The sequence below is a fragment of the Opisthorchis viverrini genome (assembly GCF_000715545.1).
Source record: "Opisthorchis viverrini unplaced genomic scaffold opera_v5_18, whole genome shotgun sequence".
Taxonomy (NCBI): Eukaryota; Metazoa; Platyhelminthes; class Trematoda; order Opisthorchiida; family Opisthorchiidae; genus Opisthorchis; species Opisthorchis viverrini.
The window spans coordinates 639,223-662,391 of record NW_008751674.1 but is presented as its reverse complement, the minus strand read 5'-3'; the positions used below and the strand labels follow the sequence as shown (position 1 = coordinate 662,391).

The following is a 23,169-nucleotide window of genomic DNA, read 5'->3' as shown; positions in this document are numbered from 1 at the left end:
GCAATCTGCATAGAAACTGATTAGCAGCCATATCCCCCGGCTTCGTGGGACTGGATTTAGCCTAAATTTCCCGGCCTAGGGGAGTGTTTTTGACTCCAACAAAATCTTCATCAATAAACCCCCAGAAAAAAGACTCCACACATGTTCTCAAAAAGTAGTTGCCCCCAGATTAACCGATCCCTTCATGGGGAGTTTCACTGTGCAGCGGAACATTTGAAACCACCTTCGGGTACAGTACATAGTTTTTTGAAGGAAAGTAATAAACCGCAGCGGTTTATATATATAAAAAAAAACATTCCATACACATCCGGTTTCGGGTAATGCACATACCATTGTAAGAGATAAACAACCCAACTGAATAGATTCCATTCACTCTCACACCAAACAAAGCGTGTCCGCAGGGTGCGTGAGGCGGCTTTGGATGCCGACGAGTTTGCAGCATCCTTGGTCAACGATTGTCCATCCAAATAGGAGGAAAGCGCAAGACGAAACGGACCGGGCCATTTGGAGGGACTCAGGTTGGTCGTGTCTAGTTTGGGCATTTCGGTTGTGTTGACCAGCACAAACAAATTTTTACGTGAATGGGAGGATTTCTCGCGTGAGTTAGAGGGTACGCGAAATGTGAGACAAGCCAAAATGATCGGATCGAGTTTGGCATTGGGCAGTAGACCACGGCACATCGAAGCTTTGGTTTGGGAACGCGCGCTGTTTTGTGAGCTGTCCACCGTGTTCGACCGACCTCGGGCGCTGACCAAACGAGAGCGACAGTGAAGTTCCAAGCTAGCTACAGTCGTGTGATCCGTCTAGAGTGTTGGTAGGAGACAGAGAAGCGATATTCAAAGCGGGAACTTTTGACGGAAAGTAAGAGTGGGGCCTAGATAAACACATGGGGTAATGTGTCCCAGCTTCGAACACGACACAGGGCACTACCGCATTGATCACCTAGGAACCTCACCATTTGTAGTTGTGAGTAGTCTTACCGGGATCCACAAATCAATGTTATGCAGAGTCAAACCATCAACAGCCCAGACGCCGTTAGCCGAAAACGACATTAGGACTTCTGAGGAGTCCTTTCACAAAGCAACGCATTACGTTAAAACTGGAAATCCCAACCAGTTGAAAGTTTACAAGGACGAGATGGCTAAATCGAACAGATTACAGAGGAAGAGGACGTGTATGAGACTTACTTGTACTGGGAGAAAACAGCGCTGACTTGCTGCTTGGTACATCATACTGACAGAGGTGACCGAGGAACGACGTGCTGTTAAACTGATGTCATTCGGCTGTGTCGAGTTTGACAGCTGACCAGGCGAGACTAGGTCGTCTTGACTAGCCGAGTTAACACATGTCACCTAGCAAAAGGGGATGCGAAGTGAGCAGTATTAAATTAGTTTACCAACCTCATCACCCAATGGCAATACATTCATTGAATCAGACCAGTTTTTGACAAGCAAGCCAGTCTAACAAACAAGATACAGCAGAATAGACTTCGATGGATCCATTCACTGTTGAAAAAGAATCGAGGCTGAAAGTGAACAGCACTTCGTTTGACAGTATGTCTCTAATTGGTTCATGACCAGTCATTGCACGAAAGAGGATTTTCAAGCACGTCGGCCTTGCTGGGAGTGTACACAAGTACGTGAGAGAGAAACAAAGCACGAGTTTCCGATCAGATTTTATAATACCCAGCTTACACCACTTAATGTAACGGGTCAATGTGACATTCAAGGTGAAGATATCCATCTGTCGCCAAAGCCGACAAGCTTCAGAATAATCCTGTCTGTCTAATGTCTGTTCAGCTGTAACACCCTTTCGATGCCAAGCTGCCATGCCACCCGAAGGAAGCACGAAGGCTGGGATACTGCCATACTGTCCAAGCCTAAACTAGGGAAGTCGAGATGCAGAGGTCAGGTTCGAACCACGGACATTCGGGTCAGTAAATTCGCGCTCTAACCACTGAAACACAACTCGCCCCCCCTCAGAACATTTCTATGGACAGTTATGGTGGTACTACAGGAAAATTCAGTGAAACTGAAGATATTATAGCAGCGTTTTGCTGACAAGTTAAACTGCATTGGGTAGGGGGGTTATCGGCAGTTTTTTCGTATGTTGCTAAGCAAGCACATTGCAGACAAAATATCTGACAGCCAGCGGGCTAGGAACAAAGTTATACACGACGATGCGGTGCACTTCTGCAGGAAGAGCACCTTCAATGAGGGTGACTTATCGTTGAAAGACGTGTCACTTGGAGCGACTCATGGGAACTTAGTCCTAGTTGAGTGTTTCAAACAGCTTTTTTCTGTGTGCGATCAAGAGTATTCCAATTGTAACGGACCGATGCACGTGTCCCACACTCAAGGCCAGTCAAAAAGTTCTCCTGTGATAGCAAGAAACAACCGACAAGACAAAAAAGCTCCACGCCTGCGGTAGATGACTGGGAAACCCCTCAGGAGGAGCTCTAGACAAGCGGCAGTGTTACACTTGAGGAGAAGGAGAACGGATAAAATGAGTCCGGTTGACGGTAGTGAAGCAGCAGTGCCAACACTGATGTTGCTGTCTCTGATGATGGTTGATTGACCCAATCGGTGGAGATTACTCACAAACAATTGATTGATGACCACCAGCTACCGATAGAATTCTACCGCCTGCAAAGCATTGCCGACCGGCCCATGGATTCGGTCTCATACAAATGTGGCCACAAAACGGCACTCTCTCTGGCGTGGACTATTGTGATTCGTCTATTGACTTCCTCATGTAGAATAATTTGTTGGTTCACGATAACAACAGATAACCGCTGGGAAGATATATCGCACGGTGTTTTATGGGAAACCGTCATTACCAAGAATTACTACCAAGACATTCACTGTGACCCATTTCAAGTGTTTAATTTTGCAAAAGGTAATTCTTGTGCAATATAATTTAAGAAAGCTTGTTCAGCCCACTTGCAACGTGCATCTCCGACTCGCAATGCCCAAGCTGTCTTTGAAATAACTTCATTCGAAACATGATTGAACAGGCATTGAAGAGGCGAGCGTTCCTTGGGATATTATTCACAAATTTGGCACTGCAAGTGTTCTTCCCACTGAATTTACTGTTCTCCTGTCATATACCAAAATCATTTGCAGAAAGTTAGGTCACTTGAATAAGTTTCTGAGTGCAGAGGAATCTTCACGAGTGTTTAGTCGGCTTTACGGTCAGTAGACGCTTTGACGCTCTAAATACCATCGTGAAAGATATTGTTGGCTGACAAACACCGTTCGCGCAGGCTATACCAACTTCCTGCACACCATGAAAGTACGACCATCTACCTGCGAGAGCAACCACACACACGAAATTCTGTGGTTCCTCACATGTCAACCACGATTCATTGCATGATGCGCACCTATCACGCTTTCTTGTCTAGCTTACTTAGTCTGAACCGCGCTTTTACCTGTTTGCCGATTATACACCCACTCTGGTATAGTCATTACGAGTTTTTACGCTGAAAACTCAACTTGCATGGAGATGTTCTTGACCTGTCTTGACTGGATGGGTAGAACACCCGGTGTTGCAGCGAAACACCTAAGTCTAGGGTGCCACCTCGCCAGAAGTCTGTTGGGGATGCTAGTGTGCTGTACGGTGCTTCAAGATGATTACGCGCCAAAAAGCGGAAAATTTTTTAAAACCAACGATCCACCCTTAACTTCTAAAACGGCAGAGGCTTATGACACTCGTGGGATAGCATATGTCCCCATACGCTGGTGAAGCCTTTCAGACAATCCTCACTGAAACTACAGAGAAGCTTCAACCGGGATGCGTCTGCAATCCAGTAAGTTTTAGACAAGGCAGAATCGTGGAACGGATCAGAATCCTCATTCTTACCCCTTCCTGAGGATTTGGGTTGGTCGTAATATCCAGGATGATTTCCGAATCTGTACTGCTGTTGGGTGAATTTTCATGACGTACAGGTGAAATATCTGAGGAGGCTGGTCGAGTAGGCGTGGAACACTTCTGCAACCATCGGTTAACGCTACTGACAGAAGGAGGTGGGATGGAAGGACGCCATAAAGAAGTTTCAGGATAGGTAGGCACCGGGACAGGTAGAGGATCCACCTCCATCTGGGGAGTAGGGAATGATGATGATCCTGGTGTTGGAGAGTACTGAGTTTGCGAGTACAGAGTCAAGTGACCCGGCGTTCCGTTGAAAGAAAGCGGTTCATCTAGGGTCGTGACTTGAGACGAGAGTGCATCGTCGAGAGGATGGAACGATTGGATGCCACTGGGAACATGCGTGATTTCTATCTGATTGATTGGGGATATGGGAACAATAAGATCTTCAAATTCATCTCGGGGAGACAGACGGAGATTTGAGAAGGGCTCGGATTGAGGTGAATGGAGGAGCGCTGGATCCAGCTTCTCCATAAGGACCACAGGAGAAATATTTAACTGGAAGATAAATAGAGATGCTACAAATTAGCTTGTTTTCTCGAGTGCACCAATTTGACAATGATGAAAAAGCGGTCAAAAAGCGGGGGTCTAAAAAGCGGTTTTATCAAATTTAGAGAAATCGTTGCACGACATGATGTACAAACTATTTCAGTCAGTCAGATCAAAGTATGAAATTCAATAAACTAACACCGGTAAGCCTCTATTCTAAACCAGTCATGTACTGAAAGATAGTAGAAAAAATGGTGAAGACTGTGTTGACAGTGTGAGCAGAATTGAGAACTGTTCAATCAAGATTTCGTCCTGCAAGTGAAGTCGACTGATTCTGAGAAGTCTAGAAGCACGGTATGTCTGTTTATTGGGAGTCATTTGTGCCGCATCATACGAACCTTCAAGGATATTCGAGGCCGAGGTCTCCCGGTCAGATGACTAAACGGTCCAGTCAGGAACGGCATTTCGCGGTGTGGTTCATTCGCCTTACACCTGAGAAGCCGTTACTCTAGGGGCTAGTCACAATCAAACTACCTGATAAGGATCCCATGACTGAGAAATGAGTGGGACTCTGCCCTGTTTGAGTGCGAGTTAATCACACTGCTTTTCACCCATTTTCAGTCGTATGCTTCAGGCGACTGTCAGCTGATGATTTTCAGTGAGGAGGTAACAACACTTAACAGCTTTTTGGCATCGACTGGCATGATTTGCGGATCGAAATCTTGATTGTGATGATGGTGCTTCAGATGAATTGACCTTTATGTCAAAAAGTCCTCAGAAACGTTGTGAGTAGTTTCCATTGTGAAAATACACTGCAATATCTCAAAGGAGGCAGACGTTGCATTACTGATTCTTCGAATTTGTTAGCCGTGCACTATGTGAGTTTGCGCTGTTACCATTTGTACCGGGTTCTTTGTTAGGATGAGAGCTTGACACTACCACGTCCTGTGAACAAAACGTCTGAACAAAACTGCCCATACTGGGAGAAACATAGTTCGGGACTAAATACTCATGCGAACCACAGAGGATGAAAGTCGTGCGTAAAACTAACATCAGTCGCCATGTTTGCATCACATACCCAACGGCAGGAATTCAAACCTCGATACGCCCGACAATAAGCACTGCTGACGAGCGAAACTCGAAGTCAGTGCTGCCCACTTTTAAAAATGATTAAGCTCAAACACCCTTTCGTTGCCTAGTTGCTATGCCACTCGAAAGAAGAGCGAGGGTCAAAATACTGACGGGTTGCTTAAGTCTAGACGAAAGCGGTCGAAATGCAGAGTTTGAGGTTCAAAAGAAAGACCTTCCGGTCAGTGAGTTCGCGCCTGAACCACTGAGCCATCTCATTTTAGTGTGGACTAAGTCGAACAAACATATCAGGACAGGAGGCCGTCTTTTGAAACCGATGCGTTGAAAACAAAGTGAAAATGTTACTTGTGTGCTCGAGTTTAGACAACATTCATCACCACCAACAAAATACACAGAGCACTGAAGTACCTCTCAGGCTGTGTTCTGTAAGAGAACGGATGTGCCAAGTGCAATAACGCAGAAAGGTAGTGAGAGCAACTGACAGCAATAGTTTTGCCCAGTTAACTTTATACAAAACGCTAGGATAAGAACGTACTTTATCTACAGGCCTTGGAGTAAATTGTGCCAAGGCATCATCTGCCTGCTTAGCAGCGGGTAACTCATGAACAGAGGTATTTGAGGCAGTGTGGTCAAAGTTGGATGCATCAGTTCCTGGGGATGATGGTCGTGCCTCCGTACTCCCTTGATGTATTGCCGTGGGAGGACTGACCAAGCTGAGCTCTGATCCAGACACCTTTGATGGACGGATGTTGGTTCGACTTGTCGTAAGTCTCATACCCAACCTCCGTCGTCGACCTCGCTCAGGTCCGACGTGGCCTTGGATGTGGTTTCGAAAGAAGAATGAGCAAGAGGTGAGGGCGAATAAGCTGAAATGAAAGACAAGCGATCACTACACTGCTACACGGAAATTCACCTAGATACAGCTCGCATTTAGGCGCTGCTACGGCCTATCCCGGCAAAAGTTCGGGTCGCTCGCCAGTCCAGCATCAAGGCGAGCTCTGATTGGTCGAAAGCTTGGATTCAAGAGCCAAACATGACCCAATATTCGCCGAATGCCGGTTACCAATGGCGCGTCCAGTGTTGTCGCAACATACACTTTATATACAACACGTTGTTTCAGTGTTCTTGACCTGGTTTTGGGCGGTTGTTGTTTTTGACGGGATCGCTAGCAATGGAGGTTCATACCGATAACTAGGCTGAGGAAAATACCGTTACTGCATACATACAGGCTAAAAATATACCTAGTGTTCTGATGAACTTGAGATGACTCAGTGGTTAAATCGCGAATTTATTGACCGGAAGGTCCGTGGTTCAAACCCAACCTCTGCATCTCGACTGCTCCTGTCTAGGATTGGGCGTCCTGGCAGTATCTCAGCCCTCGTGCTTCCTTCGGATGTCACAGCAGGTACGCGCCGAAAGGGTATAACAGCTGGACGATTAACAGTGGTCCGATAATGCCACGGAGATGTTATTTGAAAGGGGCTACAATATCTCCAACAAGCAACAATATGAAGAATCCATTTGGGCGACCTTGAGCAGTAATAGTTTCAGAGGCAACAGAAGTACCCTAGGGTTTGGAGTGGTGAGGGCCGTGCGAGACAATGATGAAAAATTAACCATCTACAACCAGTGAAGAGGGGGGGGGGTTGGATGAGACGACCAATAAAACCACAAAGAAATTTGCCGACTAATGAAGTCCGAATTCAGAAGCTGTTTTATTACATCTTGTCATCAAACAGACTACCCAAAGCTTGACGTATTATGTATTGTGACCAAATGGGCTAACGACAAGGCTGTTGATGTAGTGTGGTCTCAAGTAACAAACAACGCTCTAGCAAGTCATTGGATATCCACCGCGTGTAGCTCATACGCAGTCAGTATGAAGCAGAATATGAGAAGTTCAGCGCTCTGACAAATACTTACCTTGAGTAAACTCACTATCGTCCTCCGTGCCATCCAGCTGTGAAATACGGGGTCTATATGTCGTTCGGGATTTGGAAATGAAAAAGTACGAGTGAGTTTGTTCAGTTGACAGAGACTACAAACAACCAATGGCTTCATAGTCAACAACTGAAATAAAACAGGCATGTAAGAGAATGATAAAAAAACACATAGACGGCTTGTGAAACTCTTACTCCTTTGGCGCCTTTTGTACACATTCTTCCATCTGTCCCTCGTGTTCTTCCAGCGCCGATGAATCGAACAACGACTGAGACAGACTGAATACCAAGTGTTCTGACTGTATTGGAACTGGTTCATCACCAGCATCCGAGTGAACTGACCAAGGAGACAGTGGACTAAAGAATAGCTCACCATCCGGATCTTCTGGAGGATGAAATTCTTCACCGGATTCCTCAATACGCTCCAAACATGTGCCACTACCAAAGTTTGGGGGTGGCAAAATCTTCAGAGGCTGCTCTCTTTCACAGCATTCCTTGGGCAAAAACAGATATGTAAGTTATGGGTAAACACAAGACGCAAACATTTATCGGGAAGTCCTTCGAGGCGTCTAGTTCCAAAGTAAAAACATACCTGTACATCACCTGAGTCGTTGCTATCAGGAATCACTTCGTCAGCAACGCAGATCTCTTCCTCGTTAGCTGCCACCAGGTGATTAATTGTATCCGCGTCATTCTGCTCCAACACGAAATCATCGCCGTTGGATCCATGGGACAAAACGTACTGAATGGCAGAACGCGTTGCACAAGATAGCAAAGTGGCTTCTGCCCCTTCGCCATCGAGAAAGGAATGTTCACTACGTGGACTGTCAACAATCCTGAGGGTATCACGATCGCTGACAGACAACGGAGAATTGGCCAAATCTTCGGATTCATTTGAGGGTATTTTGCTACGGTGAGAAGAGCCCAACTCTCTCGCTTCTTGAGACTGAAAGCAAACAGGATTAGAAACAAACAAACTTATAGTAACACTAGAAGAAGAAAGGATATGTTCAACCGGATGGCTAAATTGGTAACCTGAAGGTAAAGTCAACACATGACACTCACTAGTCGGGTGAGTTTTCTTAAGAATAACAGATATTTTAAAAAAAGACTGTTTCTTTGTGGTAAGCGTAAAAGACCGTAGAGACTGCGTTAGAAGCCAGAAGTCGATAGTGGTAGGTGTGATGGACAGAGGTCCAACTTCGTGGAGGAAGCAAATGACTAGTGCTCTTAATGAACATTGGCCTAGACGATAAGAATGACTGAAAAAATCTTTTGGCGCCTAGCTGCCATGGAACCGGAAGGAACCTAAGGCTCCGAGATACTGCAACTTGGCCCGGATATAGACAGGTGTAATCAGTCATTAAGTTTAGTCCTCAGCCACCGAGCTACCTGAAGCTTGACTAACACAGGAAGCCAAATCTACGTGAAGAGCCACAAGCTGGACTCGGCCGATAGTGAGCTGTCGGAGAAACGTGACCTATCTAACTAAACTACTACTACTAATCAAGAAGATTGTCACGGTCACCTGAAGATCCGAAATCACGTAGTCAGCCGTCCACCGGGTAAATGACGATTAGGAGGCCTGAGTGAAAAAGCCACCGTTTGGTGTGTATGTTCACGGTCACCTGAGATCCGAAATCACGTAGTCAGCCGTCCACCGGGTAAATGACGATTAGGAGGCCTGAGTGAAAAAGCCACCGTTTGGTGTGTATGTTCAGTCGTGTACTCGATTTCAGTGCAATTAGCTAGAGCGTTCGTGAGGGTTCCGTAATTTCGTAATATGTCTAAATATTGGTAGTTCGGGCTAGTTTACTGGTCGCTGATCAGGTGACACTTGATCTGTTCGCCGAATTTGCCAAAACGCTTCGGCATCATATGACGGGAAACCCTCAGTGCACCGTTAGGTTGGTACCTCTGCAAGGTCGCATTAAAGTATTCACTGTTCCGGGGGGCTCACTCTTTGGAAACCTCAACACTCCTTATACTCACAGATCCTAATCTTTTACTTGTTCCAGGAGAAGCCCAGTATTAATAACGATAATAATACTAATAATCGTTCAGCCGTAACACCCTTTCGGTGCTTAGCTGCCATGCCATCCGAAGGAAGCACGAGGGCTGGGATAATGCCCGGTTGCTCAAGACTAGACAGGGGGAAGCTCAATATTACTGTCAACGCCTGCCTTTAAGTAGAATATTGGGTTGATAGAAACTCGGGGACCACGCCTTCCTGATGAGCTCCAAGAGTGGATAAACTTGTCGTGAACTGTTGAACACTTTCAGCAACCTCACGAATACCGTTAGACCTCTAATATTACTTTATTGCTGACTACTGTGCGACACTGATGAAGCACTAATACAATCTAAACACAGCTATGGCAACATTTCGGTGCGAAACCAGTGTGCGAACCGAAGGAATTTCATGTAAGGAGCCAAGATCGGAGCAGGCAATAGAACCTTCGATTTATTTGGTATCAGTATGGTGCGTATGTGAATTCAATCTTCAACATCAAACGTCAGATGCTAAATAGCAGGCTAGAAAAGCGGCTGAGATCAACTGATCAGCGGCATTTCTTCAAAGGCAATCTCTTCCACTTAGTGATGCCACTTGTCAATCTGATTACGGTCATTGTGGGTGATTTCAAGGTTCCCTGGTTACTAATACACACGAATACCTGGGCTGTCTTGTCGACAGCAATGGACACAGACCTGATGGGCCGACATGACTCAGTAGTTAGGGCCCGAAGTTACTGACCGGACGGTCCGTGGTTCGAACCCGACCTCTGCCTGTTTTACGACTCGATTAACACAACTGGATCCCCACGCTTTCCTCAGTAAGACTGGTACCGTGTTGTCGAAAAAGAAGGCCATCCGGTATTTCCCGCAGACTTTGTTGAGACAAGCAGGATTATGCCCAAACACTTCTAGGGGCCCTGGTGGTCCACAGGGCTGCTCCCTTTTTGAGCCAAGTTTACAGTACGAACAGAACAACAGATTACATTCGACCGATAAAATGGCTCAGCAAGCAACTTTGCACTGCTCCCTGGTAACCCTGTTCCAATTGGAAAGCTGAGGATTTGGGGGAAGCACCGACAAATGTAAATTGCAGTACTTTAGTGGTTCTCATTGTAGAGCAGTTTAGAGCCACTGGAACATCGCCAAAGGATGTTAGTTACGTTCGAATAAGCAGGACTGACTGAGGTAACGGTCTACGACCATCGGAATTCCAGTGTGGCAAACATGGCCACAACATGGTACGTATAATGCACCTGGATGATTTATCGTTTCACATGCGTGATTAAATGATGCTGACTGAGGTAACGGTCTACGACCATTGAAATTCCAGTGTGACAAACATGGCCACAATATGGTACGTATAATTCACCCGGATGATTTATCGTTTCACATGCGTGATTAAATGATTACATGCATTCTTAGTGCACGAGTAGGGTTCTGTTGTCTGTTCTGTTGTCTCTTCGAATTGTAACGATGTTCCCGTAGATACTGTTTTCGATCAACCAAGTACGGGACAAGAACGATTGCAAACGAAAACTCGAGTAGACTACACAAACCCCCAGGGTTAGTACAACCTGTTGTGGCGAGTGCACCGACTGCTAACAACTGAAGTTAAACTACCATGTGCTTATTTATTGGGGTTGATGAACAAGATAGTTATTTTCTTAATTCAAAGTTCCAGTTTCATCCGAAAATCTAGTCCGAATGATACAGGCTGTGACGGCAGGTTGAGATAAGCACTTACGGAACGAACACTCAGTTGGCTAAACACACTGGATCCACCGTGCAATGAGCTTCTCGCGGCCTCTGACCATTCTGACGAACACTTTAGAAAGCCCCACGGGAGTTCTTTGTCAGGGAACATGAGTGAAGCATCTGCGTCTTCGGTAACGGAAGCGATCCGTTTTAATTCATCCACGCTGATTGTACTAATTGCATCTTGCGTTGAGGAAGAGTTCAGACGTATCGCACGTGATTGCCCGGATGCCGCGGAGCTGAATTCCATCAATGATGTTGAAGTTTGTGTGGGCTCCAGTTCTTCGTCCTCATCGTGGCTTTGTCCCAGCCATCGGGCAATGAAGTCGTCGGATATCGAAGGAACTTTGTGCCAAAACATAGACAGACGTATAAAAAGAGATGGAATAGCGAAGTAGAGGGCGGTGAACTTTTGAAATGAGAGCTTGTTGACGAGAAAGAGCAATAGGCCACGCCTCTCCATCGAACTTACGTGTGAACCCGTGCCTTCCCCGGATAACATGAAACACCCGGACGTTGTCATTTGTCACTCGTACAAAACTTCGATCTCCACGCCGCTTTGTAATACCGTCGCCATGTAACGGGGTATTTCCATACTACTTAAACCCACAAAGTAGCTGGGAAAATATTGGAACCAGATGAGGAGCTTAAAGCCATACAAATCAGGAACTCCATGACCCCCAAAAGACAAACTTCCACCATTAGATAGCCATGAGAATGCTTGAGCAGCGCCTTCAGTGGACATTCCAATGGGGGAGAAACGAAGTTGCGCTCCACACGGATGCGGTGAACCGGTGATCTATTTGAAAAGGCATTTCGGTGATCAGAGAAAAACTCAAGATTTCTAACCAGTCGCTATTCAGGCGCTAAATGTGTGAATACCTACTTACAGTTCTTCTCTGTGTTTTGGCTGCCAAGCATGGACAAATTGGCGGAGTAACAAAACGTTTCGATGTAAATACAACTCCGAACACAATAGGTAGCTGTGAGTATCTGACCTCGTTCATATGTCGCACTTGTGGTCACATACCCGACAACAACATACTGTTGACTACAGACATGTGCGGTCAAGTATCAACCTACGAAAGGGGAACAAACAAAGCTGCCTGACAGGAAATCGATGAGGATGTGATGCACATGTGAGAATGGTTACTAACTTCGGAACTGAGAGGCGTACGTGCGCTTTGGTAAAAATGATGCGAAGTGAAAAGCCAATTCATCTTGCTTCTATTAGAAAAAACACATCATAACATCATGAAGTTGGCGGACAAAAACTGACCAAATCATAGTGACAAGATTCACGGTAGGGTGCACGCTCCTGAAGCTTTCTCGGTCGCAGTCAGCAGGGTAGACACCCGTTTAGTCGAGAACACTGTGAACACCCATGTACAACAGGTCCCTTGGTAACGAATCTAGTAATTCGACAAATACTGTTTGCCAAAAAACGAGTGTTCACTTATGGAAAAAGTGCTTGAACGGGTTGCCAAAGCTGATTTTTCCCCAAAATAGGGTCGTTCACATTCAGTAACGTTAACCTTGGACCACTGGACACCTAACTAGTGAAACGGTGATACTACTGATGAGGAGGCACGCGAGTAGTATGTTTTGTTCGTGGAATTTCACTTTGTCTTTTGAAAAAGAGAGATCTGTTGCGGAATTCGTGGAGCCACTTGTAACAATTGCTTGGTTTTGAGCGAGGAATGATTGGAGTCAATGAATCTCCAGGAAAGTTCAAGAAGACGCGTTCAGGAGAAGATGGATGTCCAGTTTTTGTAAATACGATGCACATTAGAGTTTTGCTTCCCTGTCCAATGGTCTGTAACTGGTCAGTTGGCATTTCCTAATAAATAACTCCGCAGCGGAAGGACTTCCTTTCACTAGTGGTTTATCTGGATTTGGTGTGATCATGAGCCGTCAGTTAGCTCAGAGAAGTGTGCTAATGCCGAAGTTTCAACATCGACGTACTGATAAATCTGGATTCAACACGAGATAGACCTTTTGAAAAGAATTGTGACCTTTCTGATTTAGGTTGAATAAATGTGATACATGATTCAAAAACTGCTCTTTTCGGCCGATCAGTGAAACGAGAGGGATTCACATAATTTTGTCGTTTGAAGTTTTTTGTTTCCGTTGATTGCGCGGCTCCCGGAGAACCTCGGAAATCAGGGGCAACAGTAGGTCTATCAGAAAATTTCGGAAAGACCGTGAGGATATTATTCTGTTCTGGTACCTATGTGATTCCAAAAATTCCAGGAACACATTCCCTCGAACGGTTCTCGACCGACAGATTTCAGCTGCAAGGTTGTCGATGTATGCCGTGAGTAAGTTGGGTAGGATTGTGCGAGTAGTGCAAGCAACAAGGAAAATTTTGGAACAGTGTAAACATCACCTCGATTCCAGTCTGAAGCACAGGTCTCATTGGAGATACGTGAGAGAATACGACGAGAGAATAACGGAGCTTAGGGGTTAAGGTGGAAGTTCGTGGCTCATCGTGTTTCGACCGATCCTGTCCATCCTGTGCAACCCCTGGGTTGAATGGCAGGTAGCAAGACTCCAAAGGGCACGCGTGCTGCTGATTTGATCGAACCTGATCCGCTTGAGAACTAGTTCATTCAACTCTTTCTTCCTATCTCTGCTTACTTTAGTAAACTTTGCCTGCTGGATAACTGGTGGTCCGTAGCTAACTCGCATGGCATGGCACGCGAAAATGAGGCCGAAATACGGTAGTCCGGTGATGGTTATGGTGATGACGGGATAAATCACAACTCTACACGATATGTAGTAATGATGCGGTGCTTGGAAAGATTGTCAATATGGCCTACACGTCGCTGTATGCTCCGATTCCGCCTCCCGTGTGAAGTTTCTCGTCTGCTCTACCCAAGTGTCTTCGCCCCCTGAAATTTGAATGCATTCCCAATAGAGGTGACATCGCCTCTGTCGAACACTGATGTCCTTTGGGATGATTTTGTTCCGGCGAACTAAACTATTCCAAATAGGGATGAAGCAACAGTACAGTGCTTCTCAGCTTTTTAAGAAAAACTTACACGGAAAATTGTAAGTCTTTTGGCACTACCAACAGTAGAGAAACGTTGAACGGTAGTGGAGTCCAAAGTAATTCACAGTGAAACGGCTTAACACTTAAGTGAACCTCACCTGATTCACCGCCAAGTCGAGCGATCAGTTGAGTCCATCGATCCCGGAGAGCACGTTCCCTCGCAGACACTGGAAAACTGCCATCTTCTGCGGACCCAAATGAAGAAGATATAAGCAAAAAAGTCACTTTGATTCACCGAAAGAGAGTTCAGTTCAAACAAGTCCATCTTACAAGCTCTGTTGAAAGCATCTTTAAAACGGTGGCACAGGTGTTAGGTATCCCCCCCACCCAGTACAGGGGGTGACCTAATTTCAGTTTGCAGCTAATGCTAACATCAGGCCGAAGCAAAACATGCATTACAGCATTTACTCTTTGCTTCTTTTTGTTCAGACCTGGAATCCTCTAACTTGACACACCGCGCCAAGTGTGACATTATATAGCCGCAATCATACAGACCGACTCTAGATAGCCCTCTGAGTCTGCCCTGAAAAGAACTGTCCAGCTGTAACATCTTTTCGCCGTCTGGTCACCCAAAGGAGGCACGAGGGCTTGGATACTGTCAGGTTGCCCAAGCTTAGACAGGGGAAGTTAAGAGGCAGAGGTCGGATTGGAACCACGGACTTTCGGCCAGTAAGTTTGCGCCTTAACCACTGAACCACCTCAAGCTCACGATCTGTCTTGACAGTAATCCTGCCGTTTGGTTCTTTTGATCTTAGTGGGTTGTAACCATAGCCCAAACATTCTTATGACGGGAGCTTAACCGTCAAATGTACGTCATTTTGTGACGGCAAACAAATTATTGACCCGATGGGAAAAGACAGGATTTCAATCGTGTAGAGGTTGGATGGGGCACACCTTCATAAACCGTCAGAAGCAGACGGCCCACAATACCGGTGTTGGATGGTGTGGACTGGCGGATTCTTCTAAACATGCTTGCTCAAGAGCCGTCCCCCCGACCAAAGTGTGAATAAAATACGTCTGCATTCTGAAATTTGAGTTGATGAGAACCGAAGGGGAACACTCCAAAAAGCTTTTCTACAGGAGGAATTGTTCGACAAGGGTGCTAACTGTCACCGTTTTGATAGTGGACGAAATAATAATACATAGGTGCAGAAAGGTATAGGATTCACATCGTTGTTTGTGAGAAATTGATCAACCTAAGATACTCAGATGTCACTGGTTTTATGTCCGGAACACTTGTAGGAAGGTGCGCCAAAATTATTCCCCCCATTGAAAAGTACTTCTCGTCGTCTACACGGGAAGTCCCGTTGAAGGAAGTAATCTGAACATGTCTTTCGTAACCTAGAGAGAGCCATCAAAGTTTTTTTGGGCACTTTACCTATCCAAGAAGCAGCCTTACACCAAACAACAGTTTGACAATTGAGGTCAATACACAGATCTTCAACGACGAAACTGCGTTCTGCGATTGTTGACCGTGTGTGGGCTGGGATACACCCGAGGCATCTAAAGATAAATAGGGGGACGACTGGAGTTCTCAAAAGCCTAGCCGCAACACAGAGGTGGTTGACACGGATGTCAAAGCAGCTCATATCTTAAGGAGCAAGTCGCCACACATGTTCGAACGCCAATCTTGAGGACCAGGAGACTGTGTGTCAGACCTCTATTCACGTACGAACCCGGAGTGAGTGACTCCGAGGTGTCATATCTTCACTCCTCAGCACAATGCAGTGGGTTATGGAGATGCACATACCGTCACACCGCGATAATATCCAACCTCGTCATGACAGTGGAGCGTTTCCATCTGGCGTTGCTGTTGACGATGTTTGCCAATTTGAGTGTGAAAAAGGTATCACTAGGCTTCGGATGGACTTATTTATATGCTACTCCACTTTTCGGCCAAAATACATATAGATGGTAAACTACCGGAATGCATTAAATGTGATACATGATTCAAAAACTGCTCTTTTCGGCCGATCAGTGAAACGAGAGGGATTCACATAATTTTGTCGTTTGAAGTTTTTTGTTTCCGTTGATTGCGCGGCTCCCGGAGAACCTCGGAAATCAGGGGCAACAGTAGGTCTATCAGAAAATTTCGGAAAGACCGTGAGGATATTATTCTGTTCTGGTACCTATGTGATTCCAAAAATTCCAGGAACACATTCCCTCGAACGGTTCTCGACCGACAGATTTCAGCTGCAAGGTTGTCGATGTATGCCGTGAGTAAGTTGGGTAGGATTGTGCGAGTAGTGCAAGCAACAAGGAAAATTTTGGAACAGTGTAAACATCACCTCGATTCCAGTCTGAAGCACAGGTCTCATTGGAGATACGTGAGAGAATACGACGAGAGAATAACGGAGCTTAGGGGTTAAGGTGGAAGTTCGTGGCTCATCGTGTTTCGACCGATCCTGTCCATCCTGTGCAACCCCTGGGTTGAATGGCAGGTAGCAAGACTCCAAAGGGCACGCGTGCTGCTGATTTGATCGAACCTGATCCGCTTGAGAACTAGTTCATTCAACTCTTTCTTCCTATCTCTGCTTACTTTAGTAAACTTTGCCTGCTGGATAACTGGTGGTCCGTAGCTAACTCGCATGGCACCAATGGCGAAAATGAGGCCGAAATACGGTAGTCCGGTGATGGTTATGGTGATGACGGGATAAATCACAACTCTACACGATATGTAGTAATGATGCGGTGCTTGGAAAGATTGTCAATATGGCCTACACGTCGCTGTATGCTCCGATTCCGCCTCCCGTGTGAAGTTTCTCGTCTGCTCTACCCAAGTGTCTTCGCCCCCTGAAATTTGAATGCATTCCCAATAGAGGTGACATCGCCTCTGTCGAACACTGTTGTCCTTTGGGATGATTTTGTTCCGGCGAACTAAACTATTCCAAATAGGGATGAAGCAACAGTACAGTGCTTCTCAGCTTTTTAAGAAAAACTTACACGGAAAATTGTAAGTCTTTTGGCACTACCAACAGTAGAGAAACGTTGAACGGTAGTGGAGTCCAAAGTAATTCACAGTGAAACGGCTTAACACTTAAGTGAACCTCACCTGATTCACCGCCAAGTCGAGCGATCAGTTGAGTCCATCGATCCCGGAGAGCACGTTCCCTCGCAGACACTGGAAAACTGCCATCTTCTGCGGACCCAAATGAAGAAGATATAAGCAAAAAAGTCACTTTGATTCACCGAAAGAGAGTTCAGTTCAAACAAGTCCATCTTACAAGCTCTGTTGAAAGCATCTTTAAAACGGTGGCACAGGTGTTAGGTATCCCCCCCACCCAGTACAGGGGGTGACCTAATTTCAGTTTGCAGCTAATGCTAACATCAGGCCGAAGCAAAACATGCATTACAGCATTTACTCTTTGCTTCTTTTTGTTCAGACCTGGAATCCTCTAACTTGACACACCGCGCCAAGTGTGACATTATATAGCCGCAATCATACAGACCGACTCTAGATAGCCCTCTGAGTCTGCCCTGAAAAGAACTGTCCAGCTGTAACATCTTTTCGCCGTCTGGTCACCCAAAGGAGGCACGAGGGCTTGGATACTGTCAGGAAGCTTAGACGGGGAAGCTGAGAGGCATAGGTCGGGTTGGAACCACGGACTTTCGGCCAGTAAGTTTGCGCCTTAACCACTGAACCACCTTAAGCTCATAGTCTGTCATGACAGTAATCCTGCCGTTTGGTTCTTTTGATCTTACTGGGTTGTAACCATAGCCCAAACACTCTTATAACGGGAGCTTCACCGCCAAATGTACGTCATTTTATGACGGCAAACAAATTATTGACCCGATGGGAAAAGACAGGATTTCAATCGTGTAGAGGTTGGATGGGGCACACCTTCATAAACCGTCAGAAGCAGACGGCCCACAATACCGGTGTTGGATGGTGTGGACTGGCGGATTCTTCTAAACATGCTTGCTCAAGAGCCTTCCCCCCGACCAAAGTGTGAATAAAATACGTCTGCATTCTGAAATTTGAGTTGATGAGAACCGAAGGGGAACACTCCAAAAAGCTTTTCTACAGGAGGAATTGTTCGACAAGGGTGCTAACTGTCACCGTTTTGATAGTGGACGAAATAATAATACATAGGTGCAGAAAGGTATAGGATTCACATCGTTGTTTGTGAGAAATTGATCAACCTAAGATACTCAGATGTCACTGGTTTTATGTCCGGAACACTTGTAGGAAGGTGCGCCAAAATTATTCCCCCCATTGAAAAGTACTTCTCGTCGTCTACACGGGAAGTCCCGTTGAAGGAAGTAATCTGAACATGTCTTTCGTTTCGTAGAGAGAGCCATCAAAGTTTTTTTGGGCACTTTACCTATCCAAGAAGCAGCCTTACACCAAACAACAGTTTGACAATTGAGGTCAATACACAGATCTTCAACGACGAAACTGCGTTCTGCGATTGTTGACCGTGTGTGGGCTGGGATACACCCGAGGCGTCTAGAGATAGATAGGAGGACGACTGGAGTTCTCAAAAGCCTAGCCGCAACACAGAGGTGGTTGACACGGATGTCAAAGCAGCTCATATCTTAAGGAGCAAGTCGCCACACATGTTCGAACGCCAATCAAAGCCTAGCCGCAACACAGAGGTGGTTGGCACAGATGTCATAGTGGCTTATATCCAAAGGAGCAAGTAGCCAAACATGTTCGAACGTCAAACTTGAGGACCAGGAGACTGTGTGTCAGACCTCTATTCACGTACGAACCCGGAGTGAGTGACTCCGAGGTGTCATATCTCCACTCCTCAGCACAATGCAGTGGGTTATGGAGATGCACATACCATCACACTGCGATAATATCCAAGCTCGTCGTGACAGTGGAGCGTTCTCATCTGGTGTTGCTGTTGACGATGTTTGCCAATTTGAGTGTGAAAAAGGTATCACTAGGCTTCGGATGGCCTTATTTATATGCTACTCCACTTTTCTGCCAAAATACATATAGATCGTCAACTACCGGAATGTATATTGGAGGGCGCCAGCTGAATTTCGACGGTTATCTGGCTGATTAGTTGGTAAGACTACACGCTGAAGGATTGTAGCTAGTTTGCTCTTGGTGCGTCAGAGCATATTCAACATATGCCTCAACCGGTCTTTCCAACCAGACGGTTTCTTATGAGGCTTTCCAGTTCGTAAATAAGCTATCTCAAAATAATAATAAGAGCTGAAGATATAGTGAGGGTAGCGTTCAGGAGGTCTTACAGAACAATTAGGATTACTTCGTGCAACCGTGCAATACAACGGCTGTCTTGTGCTTTAGACGTATGGGTTTGGATTGTCGCTAAACTATGGAAGTGCATCACGAGAATGCACTATGTAGCCCAAGTGAAAACATGAGTTTGCTACTACGAGCAAGCAATAAGCCTCCCGCGGAGCGGTCATTTCAAGTACGTAGCTAAGTAGCGGCTTACATTTCCACACAAATGTTCAACCTAGCTCCATACGCATTGCGATGTATGATGACCAATTCACAGTTTCTGCCTGGCAGCAATCATTCCTGAAAGTACAAAAACCTTCGACCAGGAACCTAAAAACGAACCCAACTTACTGGTCAAAGGCAGAAGTTCATCCGGTGTTGGAGTCTCAGGAAGTTCTGAACCAAACTGATTGCTGATGCGGCGAGCACGTTCCTCCGACCACAGAGCCTCCAAACCAGGATTCAATCCGGAGCAACCTGAAGAAACAAGAGTCAGTAGACACACAGGTCACGCTGAATACCACCAAAACGGCATCACAGAATAAGGGGGTAGACTTAGTGAATGTGAGGTGACATCTTAACAGATATGGGATGGGGTCACGACGGAATGCTATATCAAGAGATTAGAAAGAAATATCTATAGGTTCAGAGGTTGCTCCGGCAGAAGGAACCCTTGAACGAAATTTTACATTCCCTACTTTCCAGATGCATAGCATTTGGCCGGTGCAGGAAGTTTCTGTCAATAATCTGCAACCGGAGGCGCGAAAGGTTTTGTAAGATGCTTGACCGCACTCGCGAGTTGAACGGGTGGTAGCCGATTGGTTTACCCTGAACAAACGCATTTCCTACGGGCAAGAAGTTCTGATTCTGAATCCCCGGTGGCTGAATAGATGAATTTGTGAACTATCCTTTCGACTGCCTCCGTCCGGACACTACACTTTGAAATTGGCAGCCGACCCCATCCCACTGCCACCCTCGTCCTCATAGTCTCTACATACGTTTTTCCAGAAATAAGGACGTTGGAGGGAGTTTGCGGGATACACTCATTGGCAATTAATTTGTTCCCAATGACAAAATCAACCGATGCCAAGCTGAAGCTCTCATTATTGATGTTATTTAACACAATGTACTACAGTAGTCGCCTCATGCTTCAGTTGAGATACATGAATACCCTGTCTGAACGAAACACAATAATTGCAAGGTTGCGGAAACTTCAGCAGCCAACGACCGGATTCGCTCTTCTTGGGACTCCTCAGCTAGGCGCAGTCCCCGGGTCTCTGTTAGACTTATACTCCATTTAAAGTCAAACTATGCGCAATTCGCAAAATACACTCACTCGAAAGCTACCTTAGTTTTAATGGGAGAGTCGAATGAATCACGGCAAAAGGAACTTTGAAAAGCTGGGAGCACAGTATGAACCAAGGGAAAACAAAACTGACGGAGCAAAACTTACTGGCTAGTTCATCCCGATTCAGAATGTCCTGAACAGAAATATCTACCTCCACTTCTGTGCTAGTGTGTCGGGGAGCTTCGTTGGAGGGTAGTAGCTGGTCGCTAGAAGTTAAAAAGTGAATGAAATGCCTAAACAACAGAACAAGTAGACAGGTTTTCCGAGCACTCGTGAGGGACTAAAGGCCAAATATAATCAGTTGCATTGTCAATCATCAAAGACAGCAACGTTAGTGTTGGCACTGATGCTTCACTGCCATACAACCATAGAGTAGTGTTAGTTGTGTATGTTATGATTGTACGAGGGCTGGGAAACTGCCAGGGCGCCCACACCTAGACAGGAATAATCAGTAGCGGCACAGAATCAAATGGGACTAAGTGCTGTTTGATTAGGATCTAGTCCTAGTGCCTAAATCCCCAGATACTCATTCAGGTAGTCTGGGTAGAAACGGAAAAGGACGTGTTTGACATGGAATGACAGACATACCTTGCAACGATTCGTCATGCATATGGTAAATTAGGCGGAAGACCTTCTGAAAGGTGGGCCGCCCCGACAGCAGGCAGGGTTTCGTAATCGCCCTCTGTTAGGTCAAAAGTTGACAATCCGTGTGCATGCACCACAAGGGATGCGTACCTTTTCTTTTAAGAAGCTTGTTGTGGGAGGCACAAAGCTTGGTACTCACGGAAAAAATCCTACGTCAGGTGAAGATTGGAGTCTATTTTGGTATAAAAGAAGCCATATACAACCTATCGTAAGCGCTCGAAAAGAGGCTATCGACGGGTAAGGTTATAGCTTTCCCTGCTAAAGTCGTTCGAACACAAGGCTCCGGCCAAATGAGAGTGGCTATTCTGAAGGGCATAAATTAAAAACATCACGGTAACTGGGCCCACCTGCTCCAACACGCAAGCCAACGAAAAAGCTGAGGGAGCTCGGAAACTGGAAGCTCAATCTACCACACAAACCACCCACCCGATAGCCTAACCGACGTAGTGTTGTAGGACAACGACCTAAAGGTTTAAGTGACTTGCCTGCAGACTAACATAGTTTACGCTGTGTGCACTCGATCTGTCACGATCTTTCTGCAAGAACCTAGAGGCACCTAAAACCAATCCTTAGTAATCTACCCTCCAAAACAGACAGGATAGTGAGGATAGTTGGTTAAGAGGCATCTAAATATACTTTAGAAGTATGCAAAACCCGGTGTCGGGCTACTTACCCCACACGTGTAACAGGATGACACAGATAGGTCCCATCCACCGACGAACAAACGGTTGTATCCACAGAAACGGATTTGTCACCTGTGTTGAGGAAACGTTCGCTGTAAATGTCGCATGACTCACCTCGAGCACGGAAGTATTTTGCTCGCATGTAGTTCATACCATAAAGATTGTAATCCACACAAAACTGAGGACAGATTTTGGGAGATGTAGGCTTCAACCGACACGTACTTTCAGTAAGAATGGAACATGCACTTCGAGGGCTTCAAAATGTCGGTCCATTACATGACCACCGGCGAGCACCTCGGCACAGGGGATCAGCAACGAGGGGTCCAATAAATAAACCTTTAAAAAGGCACCTTCCCGAGGACAGAAACCATATATAGAACTACCAATCAACTAATAAGGAGCACAACCAGGAAACTAACCGGCCCTGAACAAGTGTTGCTCCGAAAACTAGCATATCATCAGCTGCAAAGTCCCTCGTTCTTGACCTAATAGCCTTCTCCAAACTCGTACAAAATGCACGAAAGAAGTCACATTGAGGCGATGTACTATCTACTTGCTCCGGTAACTCAACAAATAGGTGTGGAAGATATCCATGAACGTTGGCACAAACTTTTTGACCTTCAGAATGAAATGGTTAGAGTGAAAGAAGAACAGAGTACCAGATGGCGTTGTTCCATATACGCGTATGACGGGCAATTTGGAAGCATATGAACCGCGAAGATTAGAATAACTGTTGTCAATATCAGTAAGTGGTTTTGAGAAGTAGTAGTCCAGATAAAATAGTTTAATGCACAAAATAGGCTCTTCAGGGGTCATCATGCCCAGTCAAGCGGCTTCCCAAAAGTGATGTCCTCTGACTGCTTAAGAGAAACGATGACATGTGCGTAAGTCGGGAAGACACAACAAATAAGCAGGGAAAAAGAAAGCTGTTTGCAATTTGTGGGGCTGATAGTGTTTCAGATGTAACAACTCGGAAACACTGTGTATAGAAAAAAGAGCTCACAAATATCGTAAACATG

The 23,169-nt window shown here is 45.7% G+C and overlaps 2 protein-coding genes across 2 annotated transcripts in view; one reads left to right on the top strand and one right to left on the bottom strand.

The window, feature by feature from the left end:
* T265_01639 (hypothetical protein) overlaps positions 1 to 22,486 on the bottom strand; it is a gene marked incomplete at both ends in the record, with an annotated part of 58,930 nt that extends 36,444 nt beyond the window's left edge. The window contains 15 exons of the mRNA XM_009165705.1: positions 331 to 803; positions 1,188 to 1,352; positions 3,862 to 4,425; positions 6,041 to 6,321; positions 7,429 to 7,481; positions 7,641 to 7,939; positions 8,038 to 8,391; positions 11,206 to 11,702; positions 14,370 to 14,456; positions 17,324 to 17,410; positions 19,826 to 19,951; positions 20,928 to 21,028; positions 22,141 to 22,222; positions 22,265 to 22,328; positions 22,373 to 22,486. Coding sequence (XP_009163969.1) covers positions 331 to 803; positions 1,188 to 1,352; positions 3,862 to 4,425; positions 6,041 to 6,321; positions 7,429 to 7,481; positions 7,641 to 7,939; positions 8,038 to 8,391; positions 11,206 to 11,702; positions 14,370 to 14,456; positions 17,324 to 17,410; positions 19,826 to 19,951; positions 20,928 to 21,028; positions 22,141 to 22,222; positions 22,265 to 22,328; positions 22,373 to 22,423 — 3,284 coding nt within the window. The remainder of the gene's footprint in view (positions 1 to 330; positions 804 to 1,187; positions 1,353 to 3,861; positions 4,426 to 6,040; positions 6,322 to 7,428; positions 7,482 to 7,640; positions 7,940 to 8,037; positions 8,392 to 11,205; positions 11,703 to 14,369; positions 14,457 to 17,323; positions 17,411 to 19,825; positions 19,952 to 20,927; positions 21,029 to 22,140; positions 22,223 to 22,264; positions 22,329 to 22,372) is intronic.
* T265_01640 (hypothetical protein) lies at positions 1,816 to 6,634 on the top strand (the record flags this gene model as incomplete). The annotated part of the gene is made up of 2 exons (XM_009165706.1): positions 1,816 to 1,932; positions 6,440 to 6,634. The coding sequence occupies 2 exons, from the start codon at positions 1,816 to 1,818 to the stop codon at positions 6,632 to 6,634; spliced, it is 312 nt and encodes a 103-aa protein (XP_009163970.1).
* Positions 22,487 to 23,169: the final 683 nt, after the last annotated feature.